Source organism: Leptinotarsa decemlineata, unplaced genomic scaffold (assembly GCF_025532065.1).
Source record: "Leptinotarsa decemlineata unplaced genomic scaffold, Ldec_3_MD MMD2_tig00026282_RagTag_RagTag, whole genome shotgun sequence".
Classification (NCBI taxonomy): Eukaryota; Metazoa; Arthropoda; class Insecta; order Coleoptera; family Chrysomelidae; genus Leptinotarsa; species Leptinotarsa decemlineata.
Window position 1 is genome coordinate 2,342,773 of NW_027412668.1, and position 20,578 is coordinate 2,363,350.

Consider the following 20,578-nt stretch of genomic DNA (forward strand, 5'->3'; position numbering starts at 1 on the left):
GTATGTATCAAAAAAAGGAGCATTATCGTTTCTCTCAAAAAATGTTCTTTTTGTCATCAATTTCGATTTTGACTCCTTCAAAGTATTTCCTCTTCAATATTGGGAACAGAAAAAAGTAGCAGGACGCAAATCTGGTGAATACGGTGGCTGAGGCATCAATAAGGTGTTGTTTTTGGCCAAGAAATTGCGAACAAGCAATGACGAACTTCTGATAATAATAATAATAATGATAATAATAATACATTTATTTTCCCAAAGATGATAAAACATATAGGAATCGTCACTTATAATCTAAAGAATAAAAATTCATCCAATGTATAAAAAGCATTGTCGAGTAAATATGTTCTCAAGCGAGTTTTGAAAATAGATATATTGGCGGAACTAACTATTTCTTAACGCAGTTTATTACAAATCCTCAGAAGATTTCGGAAATACAACTTATTTACAGTAGGGAATGTGGAAATCAGCGCAATTCCTCGTATTATAACTATGAACTTGTTGGATTCTAGTAAACTTATTTTTATTTGTGTATACGCATACAAACATTTCTAATACTTATCATTGTTGAAATTTTTTATTCTTTAAAAATCGATCTACAGGATACTTTGCTTGGGGTATCGCAAATAATTTTTGAAAAGCGTTTTTGTGCAATAAATACATCTGGTGCTCAAGTGGACACACTCCAGAAACATATGCCATATCTTAATCGGGAGGCTACTTGTACATGATATAATACGATTAATTGTTCACGTAACAAAATGTTCTTAAGATTTCGGAAAATAAAACATAGTGAGTTCAATTTTGAGATCAAGTCGGTACAATGTTCTTTTCAGTTTAAACCAGCGTCTATACAGGGCTTTTCATGATGAGCGTTAATTAGCCGTTTCTGGCAAACTATTTAACGGATTAACCTAAAAATTCCACAGTATGCATAAGTCAATATGACCTACACGCCTAAAATATTTTAGACGAAGCGGCGTTGTCGCTTCTACTATAAAGTAGCGGCTTCTTTGATTTTTCAAAAGGAACACCCGTATATAATATCATATTATGATTCATCATCACTTTGTCAACAAATTCATATACTATTTCCCTATACCTATCTATTACCGTTTAGAAGATATAAACTAATTTCGATATTTTTTTTACCAAACATGAACTTTTATAAATGCTGATAATCTTGAACTCTCTTGCACTAAAACGATCAAATTTGAAATGGAGTGGAGTGTGACTATGAGGATCTTCACTCCGAGTCATATTTTCATTTGCCTCATGCAGGGTCTTCAAAAAATGCAGATACTTTGATCTCATGAAAAAATGAGTGGAACTCAATTATTTCAAATGGAACACCCTGTATATTTCAACATTTTTGAGCTCTACATCCAATTTTAGATTAACTTTGTTCGGATAATACTATTTCTATTTTGAACCGTTTTCGAGATAAACTGTTTCAAACGGAAATTGACATGGTTTCCTTGTTCATCACTCATTTTTGTAAAACAGATTTCATTTGATGTTTCTCAATTAGTCACAGATAATACAACGAAAAGATAATTATTAAAATACTCCTCAACCATCGAATGAAACTTCTCTTCAAACAATAGTTTTATTAACGCTGAAACACGAACTGAAAATAATAAACCCATAAATTAATGAGTTAATTTAATCGTCAGTGTATTTCAGAATATGTTCAAACACATCTCCACCACTACTTAAACAAACATGTAATCTCTTTAAAAGATTGTCATGTGTAACGCTTCTGATCAAGTCTGGAGTCAAACTATTGAAAGCAGTTGTAACTCTCGATTTCATATCTTCCATTGTTATTATTGGAGTAGAGTAAACCATATTTTTAATGAAACCCCACACGAAATAATCTAATGGATTGCCATCTGGAGTTCTAGGAGGCCAACGAAAAGGTCCATTATTACCAATCCATCTGTCTTCGAAGATTTCGGTTAAAGCTTCGCTGACTGAATGAGAATTATGGGGTGGAGCACCATCCATTTGGTACCATACACGTTCTCTTACTGGTCTATTATTTAAAATCATTTGAATTCCATTCCTCAGTAAATCTTCATATTTTGATGCATTCAAATTATCATCATAAAACTCGATATAAAAAATTGACTCATTCTTTATGGCACAAAATACACTGAATTGCCATCTTTCTTGAAAACCCCTTTGTCGGACAACATGGGGATTTTCTGGCGCCCAATAATGACTTTTGTGTCTATTGAAAACTCCATTTTTTGTGAACTTGGCCTCATCTGTCCATATGATATTGTCAAGGAAATGTTCATCCTCTTGAGTCTTGACAAGTAACCATTCAAAGAATTCCACTCTACGAGGTAAATCAGTCTCTTTCAAATGTTGGACACAGTAGAACTTATAGGGATGCCATTTATGCTTATTAAGAATTCGACAAATTGTCACGTAGTCACGTGTCACGTATACCTATCTCCCTTTCAGCCTCGTGCAGAGAAGCATTTGGAAATGCATGAAAGTATCCCAAAACTGTTATACCATTGTCATCATCCATTTTAGTCTTCTTACGAATGATTTTTGGACGGAAGGTTCCATTCAACCTATAGTTTTTTAGTAGTCGATTTATCACATTATTATTCGGCTTCGGAAGTTGTGGATATCTTTCATGAAATACTCGGCATGTTCTACTTGCAATTCTATTGCACTCACCATAAATTATTAATAAATTTAAGAAATCTTCATTACTGTAACCTAATCTTGACATTATTCTATTATAATTGGTAGCTATCACAATCAGTCAAAACCACCAACGAAAGTCTGACGTTAAATAATTGGTTTATTTATTTTTCCAAAGCACACTATTAAATAATATTAATGTGTACTGTTGTACGTTAGAGACCAATACCTCAATGTATACAAATTGTAACTTTTTCTAAGGAAGGTACATACCAATTTCGAATTGACTGATCTGAGACAGTTAAAAAACTGGATCAAAAAGAAATATTACTGAGTATGAAAAAAAATGTTGAATATCCAAAATAAGTGATGATTTCAAAAAAACGAGCAAGAAAACCACGTCAGTTTTCGTTTGAAACAGTTTATCTCGAAAACGGTTCAAAATAGAAATAGTATTATCTGAACAAAGTTAATCTAAAATTGGATGTACAGCTCAAAAATTTTGAAATATACAGGGTGTTCTATTTGAAAAAATTGAGTTCCACTCATTTTATCATGAGATCAAAGTATCTGCATTTTTTGAAGAAACAATGAGTTTATTTTTCCGTTATTAATTATCGATGAATCAGACGGTCCATTATTAATAGTTCCCTGTCGGAGGACACCCTGCATTTTCAACCATCATTTGTCGAAATTCCCGCGTCATAAATTGCTGGAACGCTGAAAAATTCAAGGAAACCGAGTCAACTTTCCCTTCCGGTACAGTCCAGCAGAGTCCCCTCGTATTGCCGATTTGGCACCTATCGAGCTCACGCTTAGAGTCTATATTCTCCCGGCATTTCCACGCGTCTGGTGACGTTTCGGGTTGAGAACGGTTCCGGGGACACCGTTCCGATATATTGTTAAATCGAAGTTTATCCAACCTCTGGGAAATCACCGTAGGCCGTCACACGGGCGAGAATCCGCGGAAATAACGCCGCCTTGATTCTTATACGCGACCAGGTGGAAATATTTATAATGGCCGGGAAATTCCGGTGCACCTTTACATTATTCGGCATTTTCGACGTCCTCAATTTTGAAGGTTTCTTTCACATGTTTCGCGAGGGGAGTCCATAGGGAAGGGTTTCAATATACCTGGCACCTCAAATCGTTATTCTGGAAAGTAGAACTGGAATGGGGAATGTTCCTCCTGACGAAAATCAAGTAGTTTTCATAAAAGAGCTCTAAAACAACGCATTTTAAACTTATCATTTCAACCTTTTTCTTTAAAAAATTATTCAAATACTTAAAAAAGAGGAATGAAATAATGCATTCAACATTTAAAGGGATTCGTTTCTATTTTACCATTTGGCAACATCGGTTATTAATCCAGTCATTTAAGCTTAAATTAGGTAAGAATCTCGAAATTCGAGATACCCAGCTGTAAGTCTGTAAATACTTGTATATTGACACCCTAAAAGTTGTCTCAAAACCTACATAGGTAGGGTGTAAGCAACTATTAAATTTCAAGGTCAAAGGTCACAAAAATCGGTTTTTTTGCGCTTTTTTTGGAAATATCTCATTTCCTATGGGTTTTTTGCTATTTGTATTTATTATCAATATTGTAGAATACAAATTCGTTAACTTCAAGTCTGACAAATGGTTAGATTAACGGAAATGCATAAAATTGCAGTTTTACGAATGATTGGTTACAGAGATAAAACTCGAACACAACAGAAAGTAGCTCGTGTATTTCATGAGAAATTTCCTAAATTACCGACCATATAATATCTCAAGAAGCAGTAAATAAAATAGAGAAGCCGTTTCGCGAGCTTGGTCATGTGGGGCAGATAAAAAAGCAGCTGCCACTACATTCAATGTTAGCCATACATCGATAGTAAACATTGAAAGTAAATAAAATGCATCTCTATAAAATGATACCTACTCAAGAGCTCATAGAAGATGATTTTGATAGAAGAACTTATTTTTGTCAGCAAATGATGGACATGTTGGATAACAATTTTCAATTTGAAGACGTTATGTTTTCTGATGAGTGGTACCTACTTTGTCTCTCAGCGGTCATATTAATCGGCAAAATTGCCCTCAAAAGGTTAATGTTTGGGCAGGGATTGTAGGAAATCATATCATTGGTGCCTTTTTCATTGTGGGCAAACCCTAAAGTTCCAGTGAATATGATATGGTTTCAGTAGGATGGAGCACCATCACATTACCAAGTTAATGTCCGGCAATACCTCGATACAACATTCCCCAGTAGGTGGATAGGGAGGCGAGGATCGATTGAATGGCCAGCGCGATCACCTGATCTTTCATCATTAGATTTTTTTATGTGGATATGTAAAGAGCAATGTGTACAAAACTAAACCTCCAGATTTGAATAACTTGAAATGTTATGATATGTTAAATAATGTTAGAAGACAGTTTTATTTGAGATTAGTGTCGCCATGCTAAACTAGCAATTATTCTGACCGCGCTCTTTTGTAAAATGAATACTCTTTCAGCAGAGGAGCTCATACCCCAATTCAAGATTCCATACCGCAAGTGACAGCCAATATTTGCATAATAGAGATTTAGGAGAACCACAATGATTCGACATAAATCTCAGTGCATAACAATTCTTTCGTAGTTTATCACATAGTGAATCTATATGAGAACTCCAATTGAGCTCATGATCTAGAATTAGATCTAGCATTTTTGTTTCTGGGTTGGATGTCACCATTTCATTATTTTCTCATATATGGATTCTGTTGTTTCTGCAAGTGCTAATGTATTACGATCAGTGACCAGAACATTTGTATCGTCTGCATATGCAACTAAATGTACATTCGTACCTTCGAATATTTAGGTATTGTATCAAGTCGTTCGCATAAATAAGAAAAAGCAGTGGTCCGAGAATAGACCCCTGTGGAACTCTTTGCTTGGAGGCCAAGGACTGACTGTGAACACCTTGGATTATCACTGTTTGTGACTTGTTCTCTAGATAGGACCTCATCCAATCTTGGGCAATTCCACGAACCCCATAGCGATTCATGAAAGTAAATCGTAAGTAAAATATTTGAATCAAAATTTTGAACATCGAAAACAACACGTATGCACAGTTCCTAGTTTGATACTATTAATGGAATGAATAATTAGGCAAGGGTTTGAATTTTTGGCTAAATTTGTTCTTCAGTCAGTAGATAATCAATAACTCTCGAGTTTTTTCAACATATCCCAATTAATTTATGAGTTATAATAAGTTTAAACATAAAAAACAGGTAAGAATGATGGAGTAAAGGAGAATAGAATTTTTGAAATTCGATATAAAATATAAATAATGTTTTCAAGAAATAATACTTGGTTGTTATTGTTACATTGTGTATAAAGAAAAAAAAATCATAGAAAAAATTCAATTGTTTCAAAAAAATTGTTTATTCAATAAATAATGAAAATTCAAATAGAAACAATTTTTCAACAAAAAGAGCAAAATAAATTATGTTTAAAAAAAGGCTCGATAATATCAATTACAAGTGGTGAAAAAAAATATTTAACTAACAAATCCGTTTTTTAAGTAATAAACTCCAGAACTACTCCTAGTGTATGAGATAGATAAGTTAAAATATAATAATAATATTGTGTATGTTTGTATACGTTGATGTAAATTATATGCGAAGTGTTATAAAAAATAAACAAGCTAATCATATAAGCCATAGAGATATATAGCTTGTTTGTGATAAAAAAATATTATGAATTCGATACCTATATGGATATTTGAAATTACATTGAAAATAAGTAGTACTCAATAACGTCAGTTATGATGACTGATGAAAATTTGCAGCTTTGTCAATAAGACCTATTGTTCTCTGGGCAATAAAGCATATTATTATTATTATTAATTAGTTGCCAACGTTATTATATGTACTTTTACACTCGATTCGGTATAATGTATGTACCCTATATATGTATATGTAATGTATAATGTATGTACCCTATATATTATGTATGTGTATGTATAGATATTTTTATGTTTATGATGACTGATGAAAATTTGCAGCTTTGTCAATAAGACCTAATGTTCTTTGGGCAATAAAGCATATTATTATTATTATTAATTAGTTGCCAACGTTATTATATATACTTTTACACTCGATTCGGTATAATGTATGTACCCTAATATTATGTATGTGTGTGTATAGATATTTTTATGTTTATGATGACTGATGAAAATTTGCAGCTTTGTCAATAAGACCTAATGTTCTTTGGGCAATAAAGCATATTATTATTATTATTAATTAGTTGCCAACGTTATTATATGTACTTTTACACTCGATTCGGTATAAAACATACTTGATGTAAATTTCATTACATGATAACTTATGTGAATATACTTATTAAATGCTCAATACTCGACGTACCTACTTCATTTCTAAAATAAACAGAAGACTCAGATAACACGCAGATGGAGTTTTGTTAGGAAATTTCCAATTCCACCAAAAGTGATATCAAATGAGTTTCTAATGAAAATTCATCATAAATAAGACACCATTTCTCAGTTTTGGTTTGTTATGATGAACAATGCCTTAATTTGATGATGTAATTTATTGTATAACAATATTTTGGATATCTCTTTTGAAGTATGGTTGAGATCGTTGGTAATTGTTCAGCGAAAAAAGGATTGGTTTTCGTGATAACTGAGATTTGTTCCTTCTACCTCTATTTATGATGTTAGGCAAATTTCGAAGCTCTAAAAATACTCTTTACCGCCATTATTATATCCTTATAGCGGTAAATGTTAAGGGTTCGGTACGAATTTCCTCAAAAATTGTTTCATTTGCTTTATTGTCCGTCAATAAACCAAAACCATTAGCAGAGTTCAGGCCTTGGAAAACAGGAGGTGGTTGACCGGCGACAATGGCTTTATACTCAAAATAAACCACATTTCTGGTCAGTTTGGGGTGATATTTGTTACCATTGGAACTAATCACTTTAGTCACGGGGTGGTCAGTTTACATACTTCATGCTATATTGATATATTATCGGATTTTTGGAACTTGTATTTGTGACAGTACAATACAGTTGGGGGAGGGGGGGATTTGGCAAACAAGTGAAGCCAGAAGCAGAGCCAATCAACTGTGATGCAAGAATAAACTCTAATAACTTCATGGAACATCTCCGGAATCTAAATGTCATACAGAAATGGACACTAAAATTATATTGAATAGAAAAAGAACTCACCCAGCTGAGGCCGTATTCAAAGAAGCAAAAATGTGAAAAAAGGAACCATAAAATTAGAACTAATCATTCACTCGTACTTAATTTAAATCTACCAGGATTTGACAAACCATAGGATGGAGAAACATATCTCGGTTCGCAGGTTATTCATACCAAATATTACTTGAAAAAATTAAAAGAAGCAACAGTTTTCACATTTTCAAAAAAAAGAATTAAACTAAGACTCATACTGTTATTAATTTAGTTGAATATTTTATTATCATTGAAAAAAGTTCTGCTGATGTTCACATTTTTTAAAAGCATTCCTATTTGAATTCTATTCAGGAAATTGAGACGTAGAAATCAATTTCTCCAGTTGATAGACATTTAAAGGAAGGCATGTTATGAGAATTTTAGGATTCAATGGACCTTCAGAAGGAGAAAGTAAAATTACACATCAAACTGAAACTTACATCTGAATTGTGAACATTTACAATGTAGTTTTAAAATTAGACCCTCTACATTAAATTTCATTTGTGAATTTACGTTTTTTGTGTAATTTCATAAAGTAAAATCCACACATCATTGAGATTCCAATACGAAAATTACATAAAAACTTGCGTAGTTTTAGGTATTTTTCATTGCTTAGTTGGGTGCAGAAATGAATAAAAATATTTATATATTTAAATATTTAAAAACTGACTCCAGTAGCTAGAACTACTTTCTTCCAAAAAAAGTATAATTTCTCATCACGCAAAGGTTATTATTTCTTCATAATAAACAGATACTTAGTTCTGAATCTTATATTTTTACAGATACTAGAAAGTTATTACTCATACAGGGCTATTCAAATTCGTTTCTGTATATGGGAATCTCGTAAACGATAAGAGATAGAGTGTCGGTTAAATTGTGGCAAAGTTATGTATTTTAGAGACCTATTCAATGATGTAAAGAAATCGTATATAGCTCTTTTGGTTCTGGAGATATACAGGAACAACCTATACCTATACCTATATCTTATTATTCGCAGACATATTGGAAATCTGTCTTCATTTTGCATTTGCACTTGATGTGGGCTCTCAGAATATATATAACATCCCGAAATATGAAATAAAATTTGAGTTTTCAGTATGAAGTGAATGTTTACGATCCAAAAACTACAACAAAAAATACAGGTCCGTGTTTAAAAATTTAAAGATGGGAGTGGCCCAAGTCAGATGACACCCTGTATAAAAGATTCATGGACATATTATGATAGCCCACATCAAGTGCCAATAGCAAAATTTGAACAGATTGTCAATATGTCTGCGAATCAAGAAGATATAGGCAAAAAAATAATTTGGGATTTTTGGTTTTTCCTGTATATCTCTAGCACCAAAAGAGCTATATTCGATTTCTTTACATCATTGAATAGGTCTCTAAAATACGCAATTTTGTCATAATTTAACCGACACTCTCTCTTATCTTTTACGAGATCCCCATGTACAGAAACGAATTTGAATAGCACTGTATATTTGCGAAAAACTTGTCTTATGCACAATAAACTTAAAAGTCGCACTCATCTCTTGAGAAAGAAAGGTTTTTTTCTACTTCTCCAGAGCGTTCTTTAATGCTTGAATAAAAATTTGAGAGCTATCAGTAAAGATTTGCCTTTTGTTTTATCACCGCATCGTCTAAACCCTACTTGATCTTAGTTTCAAAGTCTACATGAAAAAAAACCTAAAAGCTCTGTATTTCAAAGATGACTCTAGCAAAACATCAAGTGTGCTACATTTGTGGAAAAGTAATTTAGGGCTCTATTGAAATATGTAGGAATATTGGGGGGGGTGTCTCACTAAAAAATATAGTTTTCCATCAATAACAATTGGTATTCATTTGAAAAAAAAAAGTTTTTTAAACCATTGATATCTCCTTGGTATCCCCTTTTCACTTTAAACATGATCACTCGATACTCCTTGTTAATCGGTAATGGTGTGTTAACTTACGCGATTTTTCCGTCGTCGATTTTAATTTTTAGCAGGTAAATTCTTGAGAATGAGGGGCAAAATAAACATAAACACTGATTACATTATAATTATTATACAACTCTGTAGTTGGGCTCCAATGCTAGGCAATAAAATTGCAAAATTTTTACTATTATGATGACATTTTTTATTTGCCCAAATTTACCTAATCCTGAAGCCATAAGGTGCCGTTAAAATTTATGCAAAGCCACTATAACTCAATTATAGGCAATTTAGCATGGCCTGACGTTCCGTTAGGTCATCATGACAAAAGAATTTTTGCACCATATCTAGGTAACGTTGCCTGAATTTGCAAAAAAATTGCGGTTCTACTCGTCTTGAATTGCCACTAAAAAGATTAGGATGGAAGACGAGTAGGTAGAAAAAAAAACTATGAAATACCGTTTGTCTGGAATAGGCCCAATAAAAGTCACCGAAGAATATTTTGGATGAAAAAATGATGATGAGACTGGGATTGAAACGACTTTTGAGAAAAACATTTTGGTTTCCTGCTTCCCACCAAAAAATAATTAACTTCATAGACCGGGAGATGGTGGAAGATTTTGGTAAGTCATTTCTTACATTATGGCGCTATTAGGGAGATTCATACACTTAATAAATGAAAGGAAAATGATGTAGTCTTCCACAAAAAAAAATGTCTTTCAAAAAACAAGAAACTTAATATTTTTTCGGGATAACAAAATAACCCTTCATTGAAACCATAAATTTCCTTAATTACTGCTAGTGAACTCCAGCAATCACTAATATCAATACTATGATATTGTTATTATTAATTAAATGTTATTGACAGTATTTTCCATAGCCTCGTCCTAATGACGTCACTGTACTAGTCCCGTATCAAGACCACGCAGATTTTTGTTTTGTAAGACATAAAAAAATCATGAATCATTCATATTTTCTATCAGAGACAGAGTAAAAGCAGCCCTCCAATAGTACCTAGTTGTTTAATGGATTGTTTGAATTTATTCATACTAAGATCTTTCAGCTTGACTGGTAAACAGGTATATAAGTTGTAATCCAAAGATTTTTTTTGTGATTTAGCTAGGCGATATCGATTTGTACAGATCTTTTCAGCGTTTCTCGTACGGTACTGATGAATATTAGAACGTTTAGGTAAGGTACTCGCAATTCTGTGGATTTCTAGCAGAACATGAAAAATGAATAACGTTGGTACAGGCATGATACCTAGTTTTTTGAAAATTGGCTGACACGGTTCCCGAAAACCTACATCTGCCAATATTCGAATGGCTCGTTTTTGTAACCTAAAGATATTGAGAGAGCCAGGTGAGTCTCCCAAGAACAATCCCATAACCAATGTGAGAATGAAAAAGCGAATAGTAAGTAATTTTTAATATATCGAAGCTGGTAATATTTTTAAGTTGTCGTAGAACATAAATAGTGCTGGATAACTTGCTCCTAAGCTGATTTGTATGTTGATGTCAAGATAAAGTATTGTCAAGTGTTATGCCAAGCAATTTCACGCTATCATGTGAGGAGCCTACAGTAGAGAATTGAAGACGTTGTGTCTTATTGGTATCTAATTTCAAAATATTTGTTAGAAACCAAGTATTAGCTTTATTTTCAATGTCTTCCGATATTTCAGTTAGTTTGTTGATACTATTTCCACTGTAGATTAAGGTGGTATCATCAGCATAAAGAATTGTTTTATTTGGCGCCATAAAATTGCAGAAATCATTTACGTAGATGATAAAAGGTAAGGGCCTAAGGATAGATCCTTGAGGGACTCCATGTACTACAGGTTTGAAGCTAGAAATGGAAAAATTGCAAGAAACAGCTTGATATCTATTTGTGAGGTACGATTTGATAAGTGTTAACGAAGCTCCTCTCACCCATAATATTGTAATTTTTCATAATTTATGTATAGCGTGACTTCTTTTGAAATCGATTCTTCCTTCCTTTCTTTGGAAGATTCCCAGTTTTTTCGTATCAGGATGGAGTAGTAGAAAGCCAAAAACTTCCCAAATCTTAATTTTATTTATTCATAGTGAAAAATTTATCTCAAGTGCGCCCTCCTCAAAAAATTCCTGGATCCGCTCCTGAAATCTGTGTGAAGAGGAAAGTTGCAAAACCATCATCATTATTTAAACTTCTAAGAAGGAACATCAAAATATTGTCAAATAATCTTTTGTGTTTCTGGGAAATATTAATAATTTTTAATAATATTCACTAATCGGATTGGGATTTGATCAATTATCTATTAAATAGGCGTTCATTTAAAAATAATTTACTAGGATAATTTTCAGATGCCTAATGCTAAGCTGGGTGGGTTGCAAAAATATAATTCTTTTCATTATTGAGTTAATCTAAGTGCAAATTAACATTAATGGCAGAGATAGGAACTTCTATGGAAGTTGAGAACCTATATAGACAACCAAAAGTCTTTGAAGAAATATACCATCTGCAGATTCAGTTGTCACAGGGACAAATCTAGATGTGTCTCTGAAATGTGCGAACGAAAAAGAGATATGGTAAATGTTCACTTAGTCTAATCAACAAGTTCAAAAACATGAAAAATAGAGATAATGGTCCTAAAAATATGAGCAATAGCTCATTCGATCGGAATCACCTCTAGAAAAATATTTTGAAGGATTTTGGTGCAGGTAAAAAATTGCAATTGTTATTAATAAAATAATAAAAAAATGGTATTTAGTTTTTCGTTAATAACTCAAAAAATATTAATATTTAGGCAATTTTAAAAAAAGCTCGTTAAAGAGGAGAAAATTTCCGATAAAAAAGTCCCGACTCCCGAAATTCTATCTCCATTATTTATAATTTTAATTTGACTTTGAAAATAGGGCTCCCGCGGCTGTTACAGTATGCGCGCGCTGCCGGTAAAGAGAGTTTATCAAAAAAAATAATTTTTTTATAACATTAAATGTCATTTTGAAAATTTGAAAAGAATCTAGTATCTTCTTAACACTTGAATGAATCGAATCCCGTAGAAAAAAAAGTTTCATCACCATTTTTCAAAAAGGTATTCAATTGAATCAAACAAATTTTTTCCCAATCTCCGTTGGCATAAATAATGGGATAAAAGGTATAAATAATTGGCCTATAAATTGATATTTAGCTATGTCTGTTTTCACATTGAACAATGACAGTTATTAACATAGGATATGAATTTTTTATGTAATTTGTTTATTATATTATTTTAAACAAATAGAGAAATTCAATGTTTCAGAATTTTTTTTTCTATTTCGTTGTCTAGAGATAATCGATTCTATTATATTTCGATTATTCAAATAATTAGTTAAGAAATAATTTTGCTTTTGAAAATCGTAATTTACACTTTTAAATAGTTTGACAAAAAATTTTTTTTATTATAATAAGTATTATAATAAATTTATTGCACTTTTTTAAATATACCTAGCTGTTTTTATAATTTTTTTCTGCTTCAGAAAAAAAAACCTTGGTCAATATTTGTTTACAACAAGTTGTTGAACTAATAAACAATTAAATAGTAAATAAAAAAATGTTTGTCAAACTATTCAAAAGTGTAAATTATGATTTTTAAAAGCAAAATTATTTCCTAACTAATTATTTAAACAATCGAAATATAAATAAATCGATTTCAAACAATTAAAATTAGGATTTTTTTTAATCATGTATGCGCGGCAGCGCACGCATGCCGTAACATTTTTTTATCTTATTTTGTTAATAGCAATTGCAATGTTTTACCTGCACCAAAATCCTTCAAGAACATTTTTCTAGAGGTGATTTCGAATCGAATGAGGTATTGCCCATATTTTCAGGACCTTTATCTCTATTTTTCATGTTTTTGAACTTGTTGATTAGACTAACTACCAAACTTAATCAGGAAGCACATTTACCAGTAGAAAACGGGAACCTCAATTATTCCTTTCAAATAAGTGATATTGCAAATGATACGTACTTTCTAATTAGAAATGAATTATTTGAGAGAAAATGGATAAAATCACAACCGATAATTGATAGATAATTGAATGCATAGTTACTAGAAATTATAATGAACTGTAGGAATCGCACGTTAAAAGGTAAGACCTCGTTAGTCCTCAGCTCGCACAAGTTTCTCAACTTCTGTCTTCAAACAGACAGTAGGTAGATAATCTAGAAGATATTGCCTGCAATATTTACAATAACAAATCAGCATAATCCATCACAATTTTGGAATTTCTGATATATCTCTCTTATTTGGGGTTGAAAATGTTTTCTCTCATCACTTTTCTATTTTTTCTTTCAATTTTTTTTTAAGTTCATCCGCTACTCATCTAACAAAAACTTTACTAAAATAAACACAATTTCTAGTTTATTTTTAGTTTGTTAGATAATTAGGCTAATAAACTCAAGGAACAATTCTCTGTCAACTTATTTTTATTCATAATTCGAAAAATAGATTTACCGTAAAATAGGTTATACAGGGCGTTACAACGAAAACTTGACCCCCCTGTAAGTCAGAAAACACGTCAATATTATTTCTAGGTGGACTACTTCTGATATGGAAATCATTCCCGCAACTTCACCCTTCTGCGGTCAACAACTACCCCCGTATTTTTTTAATGACATGGGGGTCGAGTGATACATCATTTGAAAGGTCTTTTGTCCCCCTATTACTTCTGTAATTTTTTTCGAAATTGGTACATTCGTTATTAGAGACGTTAAAAGTGAAAAATCAATTAAACCAATGAGTTACATAAAAATTATTTTTCATAATTTTTAGCTCTATTTGTTTAAAAAAAAGTATTGTCTATATATTTGAAATTTTTTTGAAGGGATTTTTATCAGTGAAAAAAAAGTATTGCTTAAAAACGCATTTGTTGACTAACAATTTTTTTGCTACTGAATATGAATAATAAGGAATACTTTTTTTAAATCATAATTTTCATTTCTCTTTTATATTCTGAAAGAAAACTTCTTTTAAATTATATTTTCTTTATTCATTAATTAAACAATTTGTTTTGAACACATTAATTTTTAAGATATATTTTTTTAAATACTACCAAAAAAACAAAAATAACAATGCGTCACTTTTGTGTTCCAAAAAAAAAGGATCTTGTGATCAGATGAATCTGTCAATAGGAAGGGGTCAAACTTCAATTACCTATTAAATTTGACCCAAACAAACAAACAAACGGCAAGCTGAATAAAAAAGTAAAAATGAAAAACAGCTTTCTCTAGTCGGTATATTTAATCTGAATATCAACGGTATGTACAAATAATTTAAAATACACAATCATAAACAATTATATACAATATATCACTAAGGCTTGAAAACAACAATTGATTGTTACGGAACTTTTCCTGGACAGCAAACAATATTTTTGCAATTGATAATCAGATTTAGTATCAAATATCTTCATATTAAAAACATTCAATTCTAACATACTTCTACAAATTCCTCTCACAAAGTTAAAATTCTCAAATGTATGAACCAAATGTTTATGTTCCTTCAACATCGACTGTCAAGACCTTTTAAACAATTTTTAATAATTTCAAAGTCATCGGGTCGAGCCATAACCCGAATCTTGTAACTTCGTTCACATTGAAATCAACATACAATATATTTCAGGATAAGTTGGCACTGATGTCACTCATATATGGTGAAAAATAATGACTTGTTTTGTATTTTTTCATAAAATATATGTAGCGTATATGTTTAACAGTATCAAACCATAACAAGGAAATCGAGACCATCCTATGACGATTTATATACCTAAGAAACCTTCAATCAGCTATCTTATGACGTCAGTGCAAACTTATCGCGAAAATGCCAGCCTACATACTCATAAAAACGGTCTGAAACTAAAATTTCAACTGATCATGAATTGCAGGTTGCTCAATTTGGATTCTTTCTGCATTTTTAAAGGTTATGTTCCAGAACACAATGAAGATCCAGTGGTGAAATCAACATTCACCAATCTCATCATCAGAAGAGCTCCTTCAAAGTCTATCTCGGTCCCAGCCGAATAAAATTCAATAACAAGCAATCGAAACTCCCCAACCACTTAAACTTATCTTTGGCATTAAAAAACGTCCCCCCCCTGCCCAACAGAACAATTACGCCTCCGACTTGTACGGCTGGAACAGCTTGGGCCTCCCCACAACAGTCTGCGAGAGACTATCCGCCACGTTTAAAGCCCTTTCGTGAATTGGAGGGCTGATACTGATCTCTGAGTTGACAGAAGAATTTGGGGATACCCTCTGCTGCTGGGCATGGTACATGGGGTTCCACTCGAAGGGAGGAAGATTCAGGTTCAGGTTCTGTGGTTGCGATATGGCCTGGTGCCAAGGCTGCTGCAAGGGAATCCCCGGAGCGGGCAGGCCGAAGCCGTGGTAGGGCTGATAGCGCGGGTACGCTGAGGGGTACAACCCTGGGGCGGGGGGGTAGTGTAGCGGTAGCGAGGATGCCGCCACGTGGAGGAGAGAGGCTGCAAAGGCTGGATCTGAATACACGGCGGCGTAGGGCCACACCAGGGTATGGCGCTGCCGCTTGTCTTTCATTCTCCGGTTCTGGAACCAAACCTGCAACAATAAAAAGAGTTTTTGAGATGGCTGTTCAATGTTAAGACGTTACTGGAGCAAAATTCGAAAGTAGAAAGGTTTTGAAACCGTAAGTCATGTACGGCCCTTTAAAATTAGAAAGAACACCAATCAAACTATCCGAAGTGGAAAACAGAGAGACCCGGCTAAATATTAATAAACTCTGGCTCCCCTGGTGCCGGTGGCTGACGTTAATTTCTTCTGTAAACCGGGGACAATGCTCGGCTTCATTGAATACGCCGACTTGAAGTAGTTAGCACATTGTAAAACACATGATACCGACTTATCTGTCCATTAGACTACTATTTCGATGAGTTCTTGAGAGCGTTTTTATAGCGCTGGAATTAGCGGTGACGCGGTCGCTTTGATGGCTTAAAAGCTGTATTAGCGTTTCGTTTGAAAGAGTAATGTGCTAATTGATATATCTCCGAGGGATTTCGATCATAAACGCTTTGATGGATCTTAAAATGACGCTCGATTATAGTCGGTTTCTGTCTCAACAGGCAAATGTCAACAAGCAAGGGCAGGATTTTTCATATACGTGTGTACGTAATAATTTTCACTGTCGCAGCCGATATTTTCTAGAAATGAACAAGTTTGAAGTTTGGTCTATTTTGACTTATTAAAAATTATGAATTATTACTCAGAAGTAGATTTCCTTATCAGGTCTTCAGATTGGAACAAATATTCGATGAAATAAAAAATATGCTGCACAAAAAACCTCAGTTGATGTTTTTAAAAGAATTGAATTCAAACATGATTTGACTGTATCACCACCATCACTAAATATATAAAAAAAAACTTCCCAAGGGTAAAGAAAATAATCTAACCAAAACTCTCCACTCAAATATTATTTGAAATGAATGTGTGACGTATGTGACCTTTTTAGTATTTTTTTTTTAATATATTCAATGTCATCTTTATGTAGAACAAACTCTGAATTAGTTTTTGCACCAAAGACCAATGTTATATCAAATAAGATCATTAGAAAGACTAAAATCCGGGCTATTAAAATCAACCAAACTTCTGATTCATCATTTCCAACAGCATCTTTCATAATATGTTTCAAGTTTCGCAAAATATATTCGATAATTTCCTTCATTCGAAAAGTTCATGTAGCTTCAAAATCATATTTTTGAAATGTTAGAAAATTATTTATAGGCAACTATTCTGAATTTAAACTCAAAAAGTATCTCTCCTCTATCAACGTTCGTCAGCGAAAGAATCTGGCAAATGTCTACATGAAAACAACTACCTCTTGGAGAGTGTCCGTCGTGGTATCAGCCAAGGAAATAGTTGTCCATAAGAAAGGCTCTCGAGTAATTTTATTGTGTAGAAACATTCAGAGAGATTGAAGACTCGAAAATCTGGTAGATAATCGCAATATTTAAAAAACTCAACACACAATCTATGTCGACTTTTATGATCTCACTCCCTAGGCAAAAATTGACTCTGAGACAAAAACTCGAGCGCTTATAAGAAAATTTCCGCTTTCGAAATATTTTGCCCTTGATCCCCGGACTATAACTTCAAAACCCCGTACTCACCTTTATCGTACTCTCAGGCAGGTTCAGCTCGTTCGCTAGTTCTTGCCTCCTCGGCCTGGAAACATAACTTTCCTTGTTGAACTCTGCTTCCAGCCTGGAAAGTTGCTCCCTGGTGAAAGCCGTCCTGTATCTTCTTATGCTTGGATCGTTGATTGAGGATGGACTTGTATTGGCATTGGCGATGTGGATCATGTCTTGATTCGGCGGACTAGTACGATCTGCAAAAATAAGTAGGCTTAGAGCGGGCAGGAAATAGAAACTTGAGGACTATTAGCATCGTTAATGGGGGTGTCTAGACTGTGGAGTGGTTTGAGAGGCATACGGCGGCGCAAGAACAAGTGGACGATTGCAAGGAAACGCTAATAACGGATTCTCGGGGAGAAGAAGAGGACACAGAAAAACGTACCGAAAAATTTTTCTAATTTCGACATTTTTCGTGGTATTCGAGATTGAAAACTCAAATTTTTCGTGTGATATAAATGCTACAACTCTTTTTTTAATTACCCATACAAAGGAGCCGTTTTAATCCCTTGAAAAAAGAAGAGAAGTCTAGTCTTTTGATGTGACTGAAGTGAATTCTGAATTTCCATTAAAGTTAATGTCCAGTCCACTGGGAATGGAATCATTGAGAAGTATCTAAGCGAGCAATTCACCAGATTAAAATCTTCATGTGTAAATATACCGGGCGGCGAATTATTTGTATAATGAAGATATCATGCAGAGCAGACAAATGAAAAACGGACGATTTCAACTTGTATTTATCAACAAAATCCCATTGCAAGTACATTTGTTGGCTAATACAATGTATATAAGATGTTTATAAGATAAATTGTAGATATATTTTTGTATATAGATACATATATTTTATGATTAAAGGTATTGAAAAAATACAAGACGAATAATTAGCGTCTGTAATGTAATACGATGGTTGATACGCATATCCAGAGAATAGGAGACTCAGGTTCGATTCCCCGATTGGTTCCCATTTGTGAAATTTAGTTTTTCATTAATATGTATGCAAAAGGCAAATTGAATATTTCGTATTTTTCGCCAACCGTTACCAAAACAGCAATATAGTCTGGCAATTCAATTTTCGTCACCCGGTATAGGCATATTTTTGAAAATGCCCACAAATTTTGGGGTTTGGGCTTCGGTTTTGACAAGCAGGTATCATTTTATTAAAGAAAACTTGTAAATCAAGATACTGATTTTAAAAAAATCAAATTTCAATTATAAAATGCCGGATAAAATGCCGAAAAAAACTGTAACATTGCGTCCTATTATAGGTATTCTTACGTCTTGAACCTGAAGTGAACAGGTTTCGTTAGCATCTTCAGGCCAATGCAAATAGGGGTTAGCTATACCAATGGTCATATCCTGACGATGCTGAATTTGTTTTAGAAACCCCTCGTCGAGGGGTTTTGGTGATTTTATTATAAAAATTTTCGTCAGATATTCCATTTGTAACTATTAAATATTCTACAAGCAACATCAGACAATAATCTTCGGTATTGGCATTATTTTCAACTAATAAATGCGTAAGAAAAACGTACAAACATTTTTTGTTAGCTTCTAGTAAATAAACAATAACTCAAAAGATTTGATTTGAGATATTTCGGTAGGTATATATTACTCAGAAGAAAAAGAATATTTCTTGTGTGGAAGCATCTCAAATTCAAGGACATGTTGAATCGAAGAAACCATCAACAGGCCCGTAAAAACAGTTGAACAAAAACTCAGCAAGAACAACTGATTTGTTGAAAACCAAAAAAAACTATAAGTTGTATGAAAAACCACATAACATGTAGGAATATCAATAGAGATTAATAGGAAGTACCTAAATAACGAATAAAATATGATTAATCTTCAGTTAATCCTATACATAAGATTACCTAAGTACAAAGTTTATCATTTCCAGGAATAAGGTAAATTATTCAGGTACCTTTGTATATCTATCGAAAGTTCAAAGTCATAATTCAACAAATCTAGTATTTTTGAGACTGGAAATTTAGCCAAAAAATGTTTGCGGCGGTGATTTGATTTGAAATAATCGATTTTCTTTTAGTCCAGTTTAGGTACCTCTCAGATTTGCATTACCCAAATTTGTTTACATCATTTATAGTAATATTTGAATTTATCAAAACTGAAACTCACTGTTGAACATTGTAGGGGAATGCGGTGGACTGGGTTGTCCGTGATGCAAGCCGTAATGCGGCGGATTCACCTCCAAAACAACAGGATTATTTGTCTCGGCTTGATACATCTTGTAACTAACTTGGCTGTTCATCAACGAAATCACAACACAAAACTTGGCACACTCAGTTGTCGCACACAACTAATTCGGAAGATATGATTATCTTCTCTAACGACTCTACTGACTGAAGTGGTTTCCTTCTCACCCACTGTATTTACACAATTTCCAGGGGGCGGGGCTACGGTAATCCTGGTTGGTCGAACTGGATTCGATCGGCGATTGGCTACACCGGTCCTAACAAACAGTTTAGTGAATGTCGGGTTCTATTAGGAAGTATACCGTATTGATCGTAATAATACAGAGCCACCGCGTTTAGCTATTGATTACATTTTTATTGGTTCTAACATGTTTTAGCGACTTAATTT

General features: G+C 33.2%; 1 protein-coding gene across 1 annotated transcript; it reads right to left on the bottom strand.

Moving 5' to 3' along the window:
• Positions 1-15,041: 15,041 nt before the first annotated feature.
• eve (homeobox protein even-skipped) lies at positions 15,042-20,350 on the bottom strand. Its single transcript, XM_023174452.2, has 3 exons — positions 20,114-20,350; positions 17,960-18,177; positions 15,042-16,394 (listed from the first exon to the last, which is right to left on the bottom strand). The coding sequence occupies exons 1-3, from the start codon at positions 20,244-20,246 to the stop codon at positions 15,930-15,932; spliced, it is 816 nt and encodes a 271-aa protein (XP_023030220.2). The 5' UTR covers positions 20,247-20,350; the 3' UTR covers positions 15,042-15,929.
• Positions 20,351-20,578: the final 228 nt, after the last annotated feature.

Coding starts and splice junctions, on each gene's coding strand:
- eve (XM_023174452.2), bottom strand. CDS start 20,246: ATGAACAGCCAAGTTAGTTACAAGATGTATCAAGCCGAGACAAATAAT. Junction 18,178..20,113: donor TTCCCCTACAATGTTCAACA/GTGAGTTTCAGT, acceptor TTATTTTTGCAG/ATCGTACTAGTCCGCCGAAT. Junction 16,395..17,959: donor TGCCTGAGAGTACGATAAAG/GTGAGTACGGGG, acceptor TTATTGTTGCAG/GTTTGGTTCCAGAACCGGAG.